Source organism: Neolamprologus multifasciatus, chromosome 9 (genome assembly GCF_963576455.1).
Source record: "Neolamprologus multifasciatus chromosome 9, fNeoMul1.2, whole genome shotgun sequence".
Classification (NCBI taxonomy): Eukaryota; Metazoa; Chordata; class Actinopteri; order Cichliformes; family Cichlidae; genus Neolamprologus; species Neolamprologus multifasciatus.
This window is the reverse complement of record NC_140447.1, coordinates 15,799,252-15,819,534: the sequence shown is the minus strand read 5'-3', so window position 1 is coordinate 15,819,534 and position 20,283 is coordinate 15,799,252. Positions and strand designations below refer to the sequence as shown.

Sequence of the window (20,283 nt, the reverse complement as noted above, 5' to 3'; positions counted from 1 at the left end):
ACGGCGAACACGTTAACAAGCTAACTGCGCTAACGCAGTAGTTCCCACCCATGTAATTGAGCATTGCGTGGCACATCCAACATACTGTTTTACTTTTGTCCATGACGCGCTTACCTTCAGGGTCATACGTCACATGAAGACCAAAATAGTTCCAAAGGCCAGATCTGAATGAGGTTCAATTTGCCATGTTGCAACGAGCTTAGCTTCTGTCTTGCTAGCTTGTGCTGCGCTCAGTGGATCTGCAGTCGACAGTGCAGCCTAGGCGGAGTAGTCGAACGCAGATCCACTGAGCTCTCAACACAGACAGCATCGTCAGAAGAAAAGTTGATAAAATAAATAAAAATTTTTGTATTGTTCGATACATATGCTTACGAACCAAAAGCACTGTATCGAACGGTTCAATATCGATACGAGTATCGTTGCACCCCTAGTAAACATCTGACCGCAAGTGTAGTCTAGTGTGTAAAACCCAGCAGAGTTGCCCTTTAACAAATTCAAATAAGGAGATTATTAAACGTGACATTTTTATTTGCAGTGTTACTCAAAATGGGCCGGATTCCAAACAGCAGCTTTAGCTTTAGATTACAAGAGAATGCTGCATTAGAACCACTGGAACTGATCTCCAGTGAAGCTAAAGCAAAACAGGTATTCAGGTACAACATACAAACACAGGCAGACTGGCGTAAAGCACATAGACGATAAAGCAAACATAGATGTTACAGTTTCTATACTCAGTATCATCTCCTCATAGTAGTTTTGACACTTTGATGGTGAAAATTAGTTGTGAAATCGAATGTCTGGTCACACCAGCTGTGATCATCAGGTAAGCAGTGCTTGCAAAACATCTTTTCTGGAAACACACTCCAGCATCTGCAAAGAAACATGCACTATGCATGTATATAGTGTACTTATATTGTTGTACTTATGTTGCTTTTCCTCTGTGTATATTGATTTCTGTACTTTTGCACTTTTGTGGTCTTGCTACCTAACCCAAATGAGCTTTAACCTAAATTTCTGGCTTCTAGATGTGAAATTGCTCATCATCATCATTAACCATCACTGGCTGTAACAAGATTGCAGTTGTGAAGAGAAACCTGTTCAAACCTGTTCAGGGTAAAACTGTGTCTGGGTTGAAGGCTGTAGAGTGGTGACATTTTCAATCAATTACCCAAATGCAGGCTAGTTAGGGCAAATCAGTTCTAAAGAGTCAGTCTGTAGCAAACAAGGTGAGCCTTGAGAGCCAAGAGAGTTGCACAGGCTTGGTTAAAATGACTCAGAGTTAATATGAGGTCAGAAAATGATGTGTTATATCATCCCTTTTTTGTACAGTGAAGGATGCGTACTTGTGTAAATCATCTGATGTGAGATGTGTCCCTGTTTTGATGCCCCTCAGCCATCTCTGTTAATCATTCCTGTGACGGGTCTGTACATGAAACTCAAGGATAAAGGGGTTTAATCTTGGTGTAAACAAAAAGAAAGGATCCAACCTCGCAAAAAGACAAGGTTTACCTGAACCAAAAAACAAACAAACCCCAAAACAGACAAACAAGCAAAACAGGCACAGAGCGTGTTCTCAGATATCCAGTGAGGCGTCCTATCATTGTAGTTGTATTTGGTGCTGTTCAGATGCTTTAAACCCACCTGGGTGGTCTCAAATACTTAACAGCCTTTTAAGTGCTGCTCAAAAGTATTGCAAAACAAAAGTGAAAGCAGAAAGATGTGTGTGCTTTGTAGGCGCCCCAGTCCAAAGAAATCCCAAAGAAATCCACCACCACCACCGACACCACATACACATGCAGCCCTGATGTTGTCAAACTGCCCCTCCTCCTCCGTCCTAAACTCCACTGCCTTGGTACTGTTTTGTAGTAAATTATTAAAGATGTTCCCACTTAGCTCAAATCCTCATCTGTGAAGAGTTGACAGTCACAGTGTAGTGAGTATAGCTAACCCTCTATCAGATTCCACCCTATATATGTGAGTGTGTCATAATCAGTGTTGGGGAGTAACGGAATACATGTACCGCCGTTACGTATTTAAAATACAAAATATGAGTAACTGTATTCTGTTACAGTTACCGTTTAAAAAGGTGGTATTTAGAATACAGTTACTTTGTTGAAATAAATGGATTACACGGCGGTACTTCCCTGTTTCATATTGTGGCGGGCAAGGGCGTAGATTTGGTTTTGGCATTGGTGGGGACGGATGATTTAGCCACCGAACCCTGCCCTGTTTCTTTTTTTTTTCTTTTTGTCTTTGTTTCTTGATAAAAAAAAAAAAGAGAGAGAGAAACATACTTGCTTACATATGCTATTCTACATGCTTTTAAACCATTTAAATTACAATTCATAGTTTTATATGTGAATTATATAATGTTATATTACTATTAAACAAATGACTAAGTATTTTAGACTTTAGTTTACTTCAGCCATATTCCATATAAATCAGGTATCATACAAAAATAAAAATAGCTTCAAATAAGTCATTACAATAAAAGAATATGACTTTAAGGACTTAACAACATTACTTCAGTTATAGTGCACCAACATCTCTTACACATTAGCACTAAGGGAACACTGAATGACCTGGTGGGTTTTGTCCATAAACTACTCATCTAAGATTACCACAAAGTAAAAGATCTCTCAGCAAAATTATGCAACATTTTAGGCACTATTGCCCTTATCAAATCAGTGAGCTGGGATTTCTTATTCTAAACATGAAGTACTGTTACAGCAACAGACATGGACTACTGGTGTCCCACACAATAACTCAATGTCCACTATGTGAAGGAGCCAAACACATGCCTGCTCCTCTCGTTAACTGAGATAAACTTTATTGATATTTGTTTTACATCTATACTGTCCAGTCTCTCCTGGTGGACATGGCAACACGTTATTCATAGTTACATACAATTTTAGACTCATGTAGGCCAAAGCCTAAAACGATGTGCCCGGAGTTTGCTGTTCTCGTCGGCTCAGATATTTGAAGTTTACTCAGCTACATTCTCGCCTGAAAATATGTTAAACGTTTATTTTGCGACCCAGATAGCGTAATAAGAGTAATACTAAAACTAAGTAGCTGCAGTAGTAGTAGCCATTGTTGGAAACTGGAATTGGCTGGGCCAACACTGCTCATAATGAACAGGAGAGGAGAACGGCTGCTTTTGCGTTCAACGACGCAGGACAAGTCTAAAGTGAGCAGCATTTACAAAAGCCACGGTGGGGTCACAAACTACCACTATCCAAATCAGAATATGTTAACCAGATTGCCACCTGATTCTAACGAGTGGCACAAACAGGAATCACATATCAGCCGAGTGTTATCTAAACGGTGAGCAAATCAATATTGCACCAATTCAAAGGAAGCAAGAATCACTTAATGTGGGACTACTTTAAAGTCATCCTTTGTGCGTAAGTTCCCCGTCAGATACAGACAGCTCACCCTTGTCTATTCAAAGGAGGCGGGGTCCAGTTGCACTGACTGAGTGTTTCAGGGTATCTGAGAAGCAGATATGCCCTTTTAAAACGTTTGAGGAGGCTCTCAGGAGAAGCCACTTCGGACTTTTACGCATCGAGCGTCCATGGATGGAAAGGGGACCGAGAAGGCACCGACAGGAGCCAACATGAGCAATAGATCCTTCCCTATCTCTGACCCGATATGTCAAACGGAGGACGCTCCTTTCGCCATGGATGTCATCCGCAGTGAGTAAAGCGGGTTCCGCACGGCAGACTTGCCCGTTTTCACGGTTCCCGTCAAGAGCTCCCTACGAGCAGCAAGAGTAGATCCACGGGAATTTTAATTGGTGGGAGGGTTTTTGTGAACCACTGGGTCGCAGAGCCCTGGTAACGGTGGGGGAGCAGAGAAACTAAACTGCTGGTTGTTCTTCATTAGGACTTAATGGGATTCCTGGAAGTCTTTGAACCACACTGGGGAACGAAAGACTGAAGTTGTGCTATGTTGCTGCCCCTTTGCAGCACGATGGTCAACTACTTTGAAGTGAGGATTTTTCAGACATATGAAATAAAACAAGATAAATATATAATATAATATAATATAATATAATATAATATAATATAATATAATATAATATAATATAATATATAGATTTAGCCGAGAATTACATATTAATACTGTGTTGGAATACACAGACGATAACATATAATGTTTTTATGGTATCTTGCTCGTGCCCCCTCCGAGCAAACTATTTAAGCTCAGTTTGACGCTGTCTCAGAGCCAGGTGTGTGCCAACATCTGCTCGGTTTTTCCCTACCACCGAAGTGTACAGCAAGTGATCTTTTAGTACAGTTACAGACTCCCCCTCATTCGCTTTACAAACCCATCTGCGAACAATTAGACAAACCGCACAACAAAGGTAAACTGTTTCCCCCCTAAAACTTTGTACAGATGTGGAGTTAATATTGTTATTGTAATAACAATATCCCAATAATAAGAGCGTGAAAGTATGAGCCATGTTTGCACTGTCAGTTTTATTCTGTGGATGGCTTCCATTTGGCCCGAGGGCGTTTTTTTCTTTTCTTTTCTTTTTCTTGATTTCTTTTTTCTTTTTCTTTTTCTTTTTTTGAAAAACGTGTTTATTATTTTAATGTGTTTAATGTCTGTTTTGGATCATGCACACTGCTACACATGATCAGCAACGAGACACACTAAATTAAACAATATTTTGCCCAAATTTCTGACTTTAACTAAATAATTACGTGTAAATCTTCTTTGTAGTTTGCTTACACAAGAACAGTGTTAACTATTACATTTAATGGGATCTAGTTACATTTAAATTTACCTGATATATATTCAGTTTATACCAAGCGCATTTTCCTTAATTATTTTTATGAATTAACCTTCGATTTTACGCTAAATTATTGCTGCATCCTTTTTGTTGAAACTTCACATTTTTATTTTTTGTAGCGCTGAGATAAATGTCCTTCAGACTGCATGTCTCAGTCAGCAAATGTGGTACAAAGGTGTGTAATATTACGTTAGGAAATGAAACCAGATGATTGGCCAGTGGGTAATGTTGTTGTTGTTGTTTTGTTTTTTTTTAATTAATTCTCAAAAATCAGTAACAGCCCCAAAAATCAAGGCTTGATTATCCACTGCAGGAGAGCGTAAAACTGTGTGGCCTCGTCACCACTTTGCTGAATTACCCAGACGGTGCCACATGCATATCTGGCTCATCGTATGGTAGCTTGAGTGGTCAAAGAGAACACTTAAAATACCGTTAGAATTTGTGATTTATAGGCTCCAGATTTCAGTCACTCTCTGCCTCATCGCAAACAAACAAATGAACGAATGTGTCTATGCTGTGCACTCAAAACCACGAACACCAAAGAAGAAATGACACATATTACGAGAATCATCTTAATTATATTAGCATGCTGGAACTTTTACTCAGCCCTTCCTCCCATTCTTGTTCAGACACAAACCGGATTGCAGATTTCTTATCACACACTGTTCTTTCTGTGTAAAATCAGTTTGAACAATTCAGCCGTAATTACATTTCCTAGCTGCTGGTTTCCAGCTGCTGTGGATGTTTCCGCAACTTACACTTTGCCCCGCATTGCTACTTTCCATTGTGCATAATCCTGCCCACATGCATGGCACCTTGTTTCAGAATCATTAACCAGCTTACGAGAAGCTTACCTACTGCTGTTTCATTTTACGTCTGTGATGGCACTTTTGTTTATTGACTACAAAGTAAGTTCTGCTAGCACAAAGATGAATATCAATCAGCCTAACAGTGGGCAAAGCCACAGGAGCTTGTTTTGGTCTGGCAGTATTTGGCTTTAGTTTATTTGAATGGTTGTTGAATCATTTTAACAGAAGCCCACAAATATATTAACCTAGAAATACACTCCCCTATTAAATCCCCCATTGCCAGGATTTATCTAAGCAAACAGATAAGAGCCTTCCACTGGACAGTTACTGCAGCAATATGATTCACCTCACAACAGCTGAATTCAGCACTGAATTGTCATTTCTTCAACGTCTGTGTCAGTAGGCATATCCTGTGGTCGCGGTAAAACATGTTTATCATTTTCAGAAGAGTCAAAATGTTGGCCTGTGTCAAGCAAAGAAAACGGCCAAGATTGCTGAAACTACTAAAACTGGGTTAACCCTCTGACACACTATTAAAACTAGGAAAGATAGCGGTGACCAAACATCTAGAAATCAACCGTAGAGCTCACATTTGAGCTCACGTTTAACCGTGAAAATGAGAGCATTTCAATATACAATATGAAGAAAACTCAACAAACTGGGATTAAACAGCTGTGAGCCTTAAGAAAAGCACTTATCAGTGAGGCTTGAAAAAAAGCCTTACTGAGCATAAAGGTTTGCATCTGGAGTGATGGGAAAAGATCATGTAGTCTGATAAAAATTAAAGTGATGGGAGCATCAGTGTCAGAGGAGAGCTGATGAAGCAATACTCAGCTGTCATGCCTGGTGTCTACCGAACAAGCCTGTGCAGTGCAGTGGGTGATGCTGTGATCTGGGGTTGCGTCACCTGGTCGGGTCTAGGTTCATCGGTGTAATAAGGCCAAAAAACTGAGCTCAGTTGACAATATGAATATACTGATTCACACAGGCACAGGCATATTTAGATTCAGACAAAGCCAGAGTTCACTGGGCTCAAATTGTGCAAGAGTGATTCAGGGATGTTGAAATATCATGTTTCTCTTCGGTCCACTGAGCACCATTGGGACATCCTGGAGGAGACTTTGGGCAGCAGTCACACTTGACTGAGTTCTCTTCCATCAGAGGGCTCTTGTGGTTTACAGGGTCAAACCTAATTGGACTTTTTCCTGTAACAGCATGCAAGCACTTAGCTTCTCATGTTGCCATATCAGAGTAACACTTTGACATAACATTTTCAGCTGTAGGTAGTATTTTGAGCAAATGGTAAAAATATATCAGCAGCAATACCCATGAGGAGAATCAAGTTCAAATTTTATTCGCCACATGCAGTGGCAGGTTGCCCTGCAGTGGAATGAACCCGTCCCCTGATCTGACGCACACAACACAGACTTCACATGGGGATACAAGTGAGTGCTTATCAGTGTGTGCGTGTCCATAGTTCAGCCATAGTTCAGCTGATGAAGATCACATCGACCACCTCAGATTTAATGAAAGCAAATTTATTTTCCTTTTCCTTTGTTAATTTCAGGGTTTGGTGTCTTTGACTACATCCTGTATGGCATCTTGACCTTCATGGCAACAGTTTCTTTGCTGGTCTTCTTAGAGGAATGTATCTACATCTATAGGAAAGTACCTGCCAATAAGAAGAGTCTTATCATCTGGGTGAATGGAGCAGCACCGGTGAGAACAGTTTGCAGAAAAGAAACAGATGACACAAACATATACCTGGATCTTTAATTGATGCTTGTCTCATTTTTTCAGGCGATTGGCACCATGTCATGTCTGGGGATGTGGATCCCCAGAGCTACCATGTTTACTGATATGTTCTCTGGCTGGTGGGTTTTTATTTTTTTTCCCCACTCGTCCCTTCTCTTTTACTCACCCTCCGTTTCCCACTGTGCTGTGTGTCTCTCTGACCAGAGTCCTGCTGTGAAAGATAATAGTGAAACCTGAACCTCAGAACCTACAGAAAAACTGAAAACAGGAGTGCTGTTAAGTAATGTGTGAAGCGTCATTTACTTTTCTACTACTCTTCCTGAGCCCTCCTCCAAAAACTTCTTTCTCTTATTCTTCCTACGTTCCTAGATCTCATTCCATGTTCCTTGTTTCCATTTACCCGCCTCTCGTCCTCTTCTTTCACCGTAGTTACTTTGCCATCGTGGTGTTCAAGTTCCTGATCCTGATGGTGGAAGAGGTGGGTGGCGATGAGGCGTTTCTGAAGCGTGCAGGAAAATATAAACTGAAGATCAGCACGGGGCCTTGTTGCTGCTGCTGCTGTTGCCTGCCCGAGGTGGCCATCACACGGTAAATCCACAAGTGACACAGTCACTTTTCTGCTTTAGTTTACTGTTGTGTAAGCGGAAAGCAAATCTACTTGTTTTTTAAAATGCAAATGACTAACTTCTGCAGAGCACTCAGCAGATGCATATCTTCAGAATAGTCACTAAAGCTGATGATGGACGTCTTCCGATCTTGTTTTTTTGTTATTCTTGGCAAAAGAGCCTTTTTCTTTGGTAGATTTTTTTTCCTCCTTGGTAGGTAGGGGTGGAGGGGGCTTTAAGGCTATAAACGCCAGATTAAATAAACTAGATTAAACCTCACGGCTAAGTTTGGCCTTTAAAGGAGCATGTCAACATCCGCAAAAGTTCTCTGAAAGCAGTCAGAGAGATCTGAAAGCAATCAAGCATGAGCTCTCGTGTTTGCTTGAATTCCAGGCTTATTTTATTGAAGTTTTACGTATATGGAAGAATAGCCTTGAAATCTATTCACCTGCGCCGTAGTTTCTATTTATTTACTGTCCACATTTAATAGTTCCAGCAAAGGGTGGTCAGTTTCCAAATATGTTTCCACAGATGCTTTGATATTTGACAATTGCTTGAGAACAGGCAGATGGCAACAACCTGGAATGCTAATGAAGCACAGACCATGGCGGGTGGCTTTGAAGTAGTTTGCACCCCCGTTCAAACATTACACAAACACAGAGCCTCTTTGCATAGAGCATTGAATTCATACTAGAGCTTCAGTCTGGTTCTCAGAATCCAGGTTACACTACTGGTCATTCAACTTGTTTGAGGTGGGGCAGCATTTACAGAACAGACATATCACCCCCCTGTTTTGCAGAACAAAGCCAAGTGGCACCATGTGTTGCAATGGACTTTCTGATTTGGCCATTTTAATCAGATACAGGAGTCGCACACTGGTTTGTCTGTCTGTCTGCAGAATGCATTATCTGAACAGAGCTGACCTGGCGTCCCAGTTCATTTTCATCCCTTAGAGAAGTGCCGATCTATGAACGCATTACTATTGAAGCCTAAAGATGATGACCAGACAGAACAGCCGCTGCAATTAAAGTTTACAGTTAATGGCGATAGAAATGTTCGCTCCCAGTTCTGCTAATATGAACTTGATTGTAGTGTCAGTGTATAGAAAGGATAGATTCCAGGCCAAAGATCAAAAAGACAAAGGGGTCTAAACAAATAAGAAAATGGGTGAACATGCCACATATTTGGCCACACAAGCATTATCTCCTTCCCACGTAGTTTCTTGGAATGAGGCCACACTGTTGCCAGGCAGTGACAGGCAAATGTGCAAAGTTAACAAAAAATCCTTTTAAAGCCTTCATTCTGCATTGCAAGATGATGACAATCAAGCCAGGGCATGCTCAGCTACTTATACTGTGCCCCGTTTTTATTTTTAAAAAAAACCCCACTCAGAAGCACAATGTTGTTTTGGTTGCGTAACCGCAGTCAAATCTTGACATGCCAGCAGCACACAGAGATGTGTCCAGATCCACTCTTTATTGCTCCAGACATCCTCAAGTAATGTTCAAGGGCAGGTATAGTGGAACTGCACAATGAACGTTTTGTGGTTTTTACTGTAAATCAGAGGTGAGATTATTCCGGGTCATCAACAGATAATGAAATGGTTTCCTCTGTTTCGTCTCCAGACGCTCTCTCTTCCTGCTCAAACTTGGCTCCATCCAGTTTGCCGTCCTGAAGACTGCCTTCACCATCTTTTCCATTGTTCTCTACACCAACGACAACTACCACGTGAGGGAAGTGAGTTGAAAGCACAGAAATGTAAACAACTATCTCTCCAAATACAAACCCAATTCTGAAACAGTTTGGGTGCTGTGTAAAGATTTTAAAATCTCACAAACAAATTTAATATTCACAATAGAATATTTTAAAAAGATATCAAATTTCTTAACCGTACCATTTTAGAAAAAAAAAAAAATCATCTCATTTTGAATGTGGTGGCAGCAACACGTCTCCAACAAGTTGGGACAGAGGCAACAAAAGGCTGGAAAATTCAAGTGTTTTTGGTTTCTTTGGAAAATATAGACGCCACATCCTGTGGACTAAAGAGGAGAGGAACCATCCAGCTTGTTATCAGTGTTCAGTTCAAATTCCTTCATCCTTGATGGGATGGGGTTACATTAGTGCCTGTAGAATTGGCAACTTGCAAATCTGGTAAGGCGCCAGCAGTGCTGAAAAACATATAAAGGTTGTAAAGACACATATACTCTCATCCAGATGTATTTTTCAGGGAAGGCTTTGAATATTTCAGCAAGATACTGCATACTGCAGCTATTACAACAGATGGCTTTATAATAAAAAAGTCCAGGTGTTGAACTGGCCTGTCTGCAGGCCCAAACCTTTCACTAACGGAAAACATCTGGCACATCATGAAATAGAAAATACAGAAAAGAAGGACTGTTGGGCAACTAGAATCCTATATGGTGTAAAGCAGGGCTGCGTTAACGGTTCATTAAAATTTGGCTTCTGAAACAGAAATAGAAGCAATCAAATTATTACCCCACCAAGGACATAATTCAAAGACACCATTAAAAAAAATATGCATCAGATTTCCCACAAATTTTAAAGCAACAACTTAATATGGTACTCAGTTGTCTGAATGGCCCCCACGAGTTTGTATACATGCCTGAAGATCTGAAAGATGGTGCCCTGGAGAATCTACTTCCTAAATCTGGACCAGAGTATCACTGAGCTCCTGCACAGCTTGAGCTGTGACCTGGAGGCGTCGTTTAGACCGAAACTTAATGTACTATTGCTACATAAGGCCAGGCATTGTCGTACACCAGGAGGAATCCAGGACCCACTGCACCAGTTTAGGGTCTGACAGTGGGTCCAAGGATTTCACTCCGATAATGGACGTTAGGGGGCCGTTGTCTAACCTGTAGAGATCTGTTGCTCCCTCCATGGATATGCGTTTGCAGACCATCACTGACCCACTGCCAAACCGATCATGCTGAACGATGTTACAGGCACCATAACGTTCTCCATAACTTCTCCAAACTCTTTCACATCTGTCACATGTGCTCAGGGTAACCCTGCTATCATCTGTGAAAAGCACAGGGCAACAGAGATGGACCTGCCAATTCTCTTATTCTATTGCAAACTCAAGCAGGCTCAATGGCGCTAGGCAGTGAGCACAGGGCCCAAAGGACATCCCGTCCACGGGCCACCCATTTTTTGGTCATAGACAATTACGACAATGGCCTGACGAAGGTCATCTTGTAGGGCTCTGGCAGTGCTCATCTTGCTCCTCTTTGCACAAAGGAGCAGATACCAGTACTGCTGATGGATTAAGGACTTTCTTTGACCCTGCAAAATTACTTTAGGAGAGATGTACATGTAAATTCCAGGAGCACGCTGTTGAAACATAGCAAACCTCCTGCTACATGCTAATGTGCTATCCTGGAGGACTTGGACTACCTGTGCAACCTATGTAGTGTCCAGGTATACCCTCATACTGACCCTAGCCAAATGCAAAATCTAGTGAAAAATCTTTCAGTGGTCTCCATCTGTAAAAGCAGTCCTGTCTTGGTGGTTGTCTCATTGTTTCATCTCTAGTGCACATGCTGTTACAGTCATTTAATTAACACCAAAGCAGCTAAAACTGCTACATAAACAATCAGATCAGTGTCCCAGTATTTTAACTGACTTAATGCTATCCTCTGATTAAAAATAGTTCATTTAATTCTTTTAAGCCGTGTGTAAACTCAAGTTATTCATGTCCATTTATTTAAAAATCAATACATGTTATCCATTACCCACTTCTAAATAATGTTTGTGTAATCAAAGTACACCTTTGTCATGCTGCTGAGTACGCAGCCTTTGAGGGGGGCGTGTGCCCTAAGAGAGCTTCTTGTTTGCTTCTTTAGTTTTTTCATTGAAAATGATTTAAAAAAATACTCTGTTGCTCTGGGTGTTTTATACACAGCTGGAACCGCAGTTGTAATTTGTAATCCAGACCTGTTGTAGAGACAGAGGCTTAATAGTCCCTTTTTTTCAGTTTAGAAATATTTTGTTCATGGAAGAGGTTTGCAGAGTCACAAAAGCTGAAGTTGGCGCAAAGCTAAATCACAGAAAACAAAATCGCTGATCTGCCTACATGCCTCATTTTATAGTACAGGTAGTTTTTATAGTCTATGTTACTTATCTGTTTCACTGTGTCATATGGTTGCTCCCTTAAATCAAGCTGTTACAGTTAAATCTAGATTCAGCCACCTGTCTGACAGTGAATTATTTTCTACCTAGAGTTACTTTTGCTAACTCCACTCTGAGTAAATCACATGTTGTTAGCCACAAGAGTCTTCACACACTCACACACTTGCTACTACTTTGTTGGACCCCCTTTTTCTTACAGAATTGCATTAGTTCTTCGTGGCACAGCCCTCAACAAGCTCCTGGAAACATTCCTCTGAGATTTTGGCCCATATCCACTTGATTCTATCACAGTTAGCATCTGCAGATTTGTTGGCTGCACGTCCATGATATCAATCTACCGTTCCACTGCATCTCAAAGATGCTCTGTTGCATTAAGATCTGGTGATTGTGGAGGGTGTTTGAGGACAGCAAACTCATTGTTGTGTCCAAGAAAGCAGTTTCAGATGATTTGAGCTTTGTGGCATGGTGTGTTATCTTGCTGAAAGCAGCCGTTACAGGATGGGTACACTGGTCATAAAGGGATGGACACAGTTAGCAACAATACTCAGATAGGCTGTGGTGTTTAAACAATGCTCAATTTAGTAGAATTTAGTACAAAGATGCCCAAAGACAGCCATGAAAACATCTCCCACACCATTACACCAGCAGCAGCCTGAACTGGGTGTATCCAGTCTTTCATGTTTTTCATACCAAATTCTGACCCTACTGTCCAAATCTCAGAGCAGAATTGAGACTTATCAGACTTCAGTAGGGCATCTTGACCTACTGAAGTCAAGATGCCCTAGGTGCCTAGGTGCAATAGCAGTTGAGTTGCTGCGATGTAATTGGCCAATTAAACATTTGTGTTTAGGAACATCCCCATAATTATTATTAGTCCTTATAAAATATAATATGTATATTATAGCTCATTATTCCTGTAGCTCAGGTGGCAGAGCAGGTCAGCCACTAATCAGAAGATCGGTGGTTCGATCCCACGCTGCCAACTGACTGCATGCCAAATATCCTTGGGCAAGATACTAACCCCATGTTTGCCTACTGGTACGCACATATTAAACAAATATGTAAGACTGCGTTCTTCCATTTGCGCAACATCTCTAAAATTAGAAATATCCTGTCTCAGAGTGACGCTGAAAAGCTAGTTCATGCATTTATTACTTCCAGGCTGGACTACTGCAATTCATTATTATCAGGATGTCCAAAAATCTCTCTGAAAAGCCTTCAGCTAATCCAAAATGCTGCAGCAAGAGTACTGACAGGGACTAGAAAGAGAGAGCATATTTCTCCTGTTTTGGCTTCCCTTCATTGGCTTCCTATTAAATCCAGAATTGAATTCAAAATCCTGCTCCTCACATACAAGGTCTTAAATAATCAGGCCCCATCTTATCTTAATGACCTTGTGGTACCATATCACCCTATTAGAGCACTTCGCTCTCGCTCTGCAGGCCTACTTGTTGTTCCTAGAGTATTTAAAAATAGAATGGGAGGGAGAGCCTTCAGTTTTCAGGCCCCTCTTCTGTGGAACCAGCTTCCAGTTTGGATTCGGGAGACAGACACTATCTCTACTTTTAAGATTAGGCTTAAAACTTTCCTTTTTGCTAAAGCATATAGTTAGGGCTGGACCAGGTGACCCTGAATCCTCCCTTAGTTATGCTGCAATAGATGTAGGCTGCCGGGGGATTCCCATGATGCATTGAGTTTTTCCTTTCCAGTCACCTTTCTCGCTCTCTATGTATTAACAGACCTCTCTGTGTTGAATCATATCTGTTATTAACCTCTGTCTCTCTTCCACAGCATGTCTTTATCCTGTCTTCCTTCTCTCACCCCAACCGGTCGCAGCAGATGGCCGCCCCTCCCTGAGCCTGGTTCTGCCGGAGGTTTCTTCCTGTTAAAAGGGAGTTTTTCCTTCCCACTGTCGCCAAAGTGCTTGCTCATAGGGGGTCATATGATTGTTGGGTTTTTCTCTGTATCTATGAAGCACCTTGAGGCGACTTTTGTTGTGATTTGGCGCTATATAAATAAAATTGAATTGAATTGAATTGAATTGGTGGTGGTCAGAGGGCCCGGTGGCCTCGTCTGTCAGTGCGCCCCAGGGCAGCTGTGGCTACAACGTAGCTTGCCATTGCCAGTGTGTGAATGTGTGTGTGAATGGGTGAATGACTGAATGTAGTGTAAAGCACTTTGGGGTCCTTAGGGACTGAGTAAAGCGCTATACAAATGCAGGCCATTTACCATTTACCATAATATCCTGTACAGACATGTGAAAAATATACAATAACAGATGAAGTAAGAGCGACATTAAAAACAATCACACTAACTAAAAGAATTATTCTCTTGTTCCGTTAAGATGGATTTAAACTCTCCCATGGTAACCAGTTGAACATTTATATTTCTTTTTATTCAATCATCTTCCGGAAGAGTGAGACCCCTGCACAGCCCAAACGCCAGTTGCAGGATCTCTCACATTAGAATCATAAACTGTGTCTCATATAGGTATTATTATGGTACTTTACACTTCACAGTTTCAATACAACCATTGCTTATATGGCAAAGTTCCTCTTTTCTGTCTGGTTTCCTGTATTTATTAATATACTGTACAGCTCTACACTTCCTGTTTTCAGTCTGGCTGAGCACTTAGTTTATGAGTCAAAAGTGGCCTTGTTCTACAAACCTTCATTATTAAAGTACATAAAACAATATAATAAGAAAATAAGGATACTAAGGATATATTAATTACATGACATTTCTCATGTCAGCCGACAAACCTCTGCTTATAGAACTGTTAAACCAATACTATAACTCCAATTTTGTATGAAAAAGATAAATCACCATATTCATATGTTAAAGACAATGGCCAAGCTCTGTTTTGACCATTTTTATATAAAATGTGTGTGTGTGTGTGTGTGTGTGTGTGTGTGTGTGTGTGTGTGTGTGTGTGTGTGTGTGTGTGTGTGTGTTTTGCAGATAAGTGCTACAGAGGTTGCAATATGGATCAACTGTTTTGTAGGCGTCTTGACAATCACAGCTTTGTGGCCTGTTGGCATCACGTTTATGCACCTGAAGAACACCCTGCGAACAATAAAGATCGTCCCGAAATACGCCATGTATCAGGTAAGACACTGATCAAGCACATGTGCACACTTTTGGATAAAGACTAATAACAGATTTGAAAGACTGTTTTACCAGGATAACACAAGCTGCAACTACAATTAGTCCTTATATGTTTTCATTTGTGTCGTTAGCTGCTCCTGATTCTTTCCCAGCTGCAGACAGCTATTATCAACATCTTGGGCGCGAATGGCACCATCGCCTGCTCTCCACCTTTCCCCTCGGCTTTCAGAGGATACAGTGAGTTTACATCCAGTCAGACCAATCATCCACATATTTACAGTTCCATATATATTTGGACACTGACACGAGTTTTATTTTTGTATGTGTTTACTGAAACACATTTCGATCATAGTTAAATAATATACTTGGACATAATGTGTAAACTCCTTTCATTTGAGGGTATCCACATTCAAACTGGATGTAGGGTTTAGGTATTCCAGCTCCTTAGCATATGCCACCTTCTTTTTAAAGCAACCAAATGTAATTGGACTATTAATTCAAAGGCTATTTATTGGGGCAGGTGTGGGCAATTCTTGAATATGTCATTATCAGTTAAGCAGATAAAAGAACTTGAGTTGATTTAAGGTGTGGTTCTTGCATTTGAAAGATTTTGCTGTGAACAGACAAAATGTGGTCAAAGGAGCTCTCCATTCAGGTGAAATAAGCCATCCTTAAGCTGCAAAAACAGAAGAAAAAAAGTTCTGGAAAAACATTCTTTGGACAGATAAAACCACAATCAACCTCTACCAGAATGATGGCAAGAAAAAAGCATGGAGAAGCGTGAAACGCCTCATGTCTCTGAATCCAAAGCAAACAATATCTGTAATACACGGCGGAGGTAAGTGTGATGGCTTGGTCGTGCATGGCTGCCAGTGGCACTGAGACACTAGTGTTTATTGATGATGTGACACAGGACAGAAGCAGCATAAGTTCTGAAGTGTTCAGAAGCATACTGTCTGCTCTAATCCAGCTCAATGCAGTAAAATTGATTGGGCGGCATTTCAAAATACAGATGGAGAATAACCCAAAACTCGCCAAAGGAACTCAGAAGTTTATTAAAGCAAATAAGTAGAGTATTCTTGAATGGCCAAGTCAGTCAGCTGATCTTAACTCAGTTGAGCATCCATTTCACTTGTCGAAGACTAAACTTCAGACAGAAAGACCCACAAACACACAGCAACTGAAAGCCACTGCAGTAAAGGCCTAGTAGGGCATAAAAAGGAGGAAACCCAGCATCTGGTGATGTCCATGAGCTCAAGACTTCAGGCTGTCATTGTCAGCAAAACCATTAAAAATAAACATTTTATTTTCACTTATTTAATTTGTACAATTACTTTTGAGCCCCTGGTATGAAGGTATTGTGTTAAAAAATACTCCAGTTACTCACATTTTTAGGCAATCTTTTTGTTCCCCCACTGAATTAAAGCTGAAATTCTGCACTTCAACTGCATCTGAGTTGTTTCATCTAAAGGTCATTGTGGTAATTTACAGAACCAAAATAAGGGAAAAAAAAAAAAAAGCATTCCCTGTCCAAATATTTATGGATCCAACTGTATCATATTTAGCATGCATCAGTATCCTTATTTTTTACCAGTAACCCTGTGACAGATGAGCTTCTTTGTGTCCTTATTCTGCCTTCACAGTGATGAGCCAGCAGCTGCTGATCATGGAGATGTTCATCATAACGATGGTGACACGGCTGCTCTATAGACGACAGTACAATCCTTTACCTGAAGAGCAGGATGCCAATGAAAACACCAGGATGACTGACTTAACACAGTCTCCATGAGAACTAAATTGTGTTAATGTGTGTATGTATGTGTGTGTGTGCGTTTGTATGTTTGATTCATATTTTCTTTCAAGTATTTGATTAAGACATTGCATATATTCAAAATAACAAATATGAATTATATGTAAATGGGTCGTGTGGCTACTCATTAGCCACACAACCATTAGTGTAAAATTGCAAAGACTTTGACTATCTCATCATGTACGGTGCCTAATGTCATCCAACGATTCAGAGAACCTGGAGAAATCTCCGTGCACAAGTGACAAGACCAAAAATCGATATGGATGCATGTGATATTCAGGTTGTAAAACAACACTGCAATAAAAACAGGTGTCATTCTATCATGGAAATCACTGCACAGGCTCAGGAACACTTCCAGAAATCATTGTCTGTGAATACAGTTCACTGTACTGTACACAAAAACAGGTACAGGCAATAGCTTGAAGAGTTCAAATACAGCTTTACTGAAGACTCCGACATTGGACTTGTTTTGTCCTAGAGCTCTTAGTGCTACATTTGACACCACATTCTCACATGTTCGAGGTCGCCCGATATTTTTTGTGTAATAACACTTGTATACACCCTTTTTCACCCCCAGAAGAACCCTTTAGTTTTCCTCCAAAACATAATCTGCAGTGAGACACAGAACCACATCTGACTGCCAGAAAACATGTTCTCAATTAAATGGTATCCGGGGGGGGGGGGGGGGGGGGGGATGTTTTAGGAGATGTTTTGTTTTACAAATATGGGATTTCCCCATAATTTACCAGAGGTGTTGCTGAAAAAAATATGTAGGCTAATTTGATACCATTTGAGTAATGGCTTGTAAAGTACACAAGTGAAAGAAAGCCTTTGTCTGTGGAGATTTCAATGCATGATTTCCTTACGCTTGCGAAACAGATAAGGGAAAAAAGCTGGAACAGCATCATAAATCCTCGCTGATGGATGCTGGTTCTCATCTACTTGAGGTCATTGCAATGGTGCTCAGTTACAAGAAGACAACACTACAGAAAAATAAAGCAAAGCAAATATTTTAAAAAATCCCCAAAGTTCAGATGAGTGAAGTATCGAGTACTGTGCAAAAGTCTTGAGCTACCGCCTCACTAACTCAAGACATGAAGCAATATTGGATCTACACATAACAAACTTAGAAAAGAGGCTTTTTGTTACTAGCAGCCAGTTCCCAAAACATATCATTTTTCTGCATTTCTTTAGGTGATTCAATAAAAAATGTTAAACTTAAAGTGTGACAGGCATAAAACGGTATTTTCTTCCTCCACTTGTCTAGTTTTCTCTATTTTTAGGACACACTGCCCATAGATACGCCAAGTCTTCGACTATGTACAGCAAATGAACAGTATTTAAAAGTCGTGTTCTTAAGAAACAGGAAGAAAAAAAATCAACGACCTGACACATGCATCTTCTGAGCCATCTGCTGTTGACAGAAATGATCTCAGTGGATGTTTGGCTCTGAAGAAGCTATACTTAAATATTTCAGATTATCAAAACTGGACTTAAAATTAGTGACGGCAGGTTTTATGACAATAAATAAATTTAATATTTTTTTCTTGAATCGTCGTCAATAAATGTGGAAGAGGTCTGGCGAGATGGGCAACATTGAGTGTCTTCAGCTATCTCTGTCATGATTTGGGGCTGCGGTGTTGCGGATCTTCTTAAAACTGACGGATTACGCGTGCATAAAAGGTCATATTTTGGTTCATTATACCACACCATGAGTACCATGATTGGCAATAACTTTCTTTTTCAGCATGACAATGATCCCAAACACTCTGCCACTGGCACCAAGTTTACAATGAGCTTTAAATGCTATTTGAGAGAACTGAAGACTGCTTTAAAAGTAATGACAAGAAAGCTTGGCTAACGGAATTTAAGCTGTATGGAAGAATAAAGGTGGTCATACCAAGCACTAACAGTAAAGCTTGTTACAGATGTACTTCCAGTATATTTGCTTATATTTCAGTGTACACGTTGAACCTATTAATCACTTTAGTAACAAAATACAAAGAAATGAGGAGTGGCTTTAGACGTTTGTGCAGTACTGTATTTTAATATTAATTTATTATTAAAAAAATTGTGTTCATTACATGCTGACATTTTACAGTTTAACATCAGCGTACCTGCAATCCTCCGACTCCCTGGGTTACAAAGAGAATTGGAAATAACTAGCAGGCCAATTTAAAAGTCTTTCTAAAAAGTTGAATTAACATTAAATTTAAAAAAGGTGATTGTTTTTTGTTTTGGGCTTTTTTGGAAAAGTATAGGTGCCCAAATAGAGTATTATTAAATGCATATAATGCACATATGTATGCATGTATGTCTGATATGTTGGCCTACTTTAACTATTCACATGTGGTTATTTTAAAAAGGTAATGTTCTAACAGTTCTCCGCTGTGGCGTTTGCTCTCTGGTCCAATACAGTCATTGCTCTGGCCACTGTAGATTTTTAAAATATTGCCTCGCTAGGGGGCAGTAAAAACAAAAAAAACAGTAAGGGCCTTATTTTTCGTTTCAAAAGAACCATAATGTGTTTACATCGTGTTAAAAATGGTGCCCAAACCTGTTCTCCACCCACAATCTAACGTTCTGTATCCCCCAATTCTAACATCCACTGCCCGCTGACTGCGCACGAACAGATAAACAGGTATGTAGACGTTGACTGACAAGCCTCTGACCAATAACATTGTCGAATTTGTCGCTCCTCTCTTGGAGCCAATCGCGGCTGTGAATCCACAAGCCTGCACCAAGTGCGGTTGAGTCGACGTTTTCGAAGGTACGTGCTGTCCACAAACGTCAACGGAGATCAATTGCACCGGATGTTGTGATAGATCGGCTCTTCAAATTAAAAGCTTTTGCCTCTACGCAGGGATACATTTAACTACACCTAAAAATATTTCATTTATGAATTGGTTTACGGTGTTATTATTTATTTTTAATGCGAAAACACAAAAAGGAAACCTGTTGCAAGACCAAAAAAAAAAAAATCATTTTACCTAAAAAGTATATTCTTCATACAACCGTCAACAAGGAAAATGTCCAAAGACATTTGCTTTGGGTTTACATCGATAATGTCATTGTAATTTAAAACACGAGTGATAAGTGACCCCACGTATACACCAGTAATTAAGTAAATTCTTTTTTTTTAAAAAAAGCATGGCGTTTCTTTTAAGCGACAGAATTTGTGTATAAATGCAAGTCATGGGTCGGGAGGGAGACTTTAAATAATAATCCCAAGTATAAGAACAT

General features: G+C 40.2%; 1 protein-coding gene across 1 annotated transcript; it reads left to right on the top strand.

Moving 5' to 3' along the window:
• Window positions 1-3,420: 3,420 nt before the first annotated feature.
• On the top strand, window positions 3,421-18,592 carry slc51a (solute carrier family 51 member A). Its single transcript, XM_085172233.1, has 8 exons — window positions 3,421-3,698; window positions 7,178-7,329; window positions 7,411-7,484; window positions 7,795-7,953; window positions 9,596-9,707; window positions 15,084-15,230; window positions 15,362-15,467; window positions 16,874-18,592. The coding sequence occupies exons 1-8, from the start codon at window positions 3,578-3,580 to the stop codon at window positions 17,017-17,019; spliced, it is 1,017 nt and encodes a 338-aa protein (XP_085028359.1). The 5' UTR covers window positions 3,421-3,577; the 3' UTR covers window positions 17,020-18,592.
• Window positions 18,593-20,283: the final 1,691 nt, after the last annotated feature.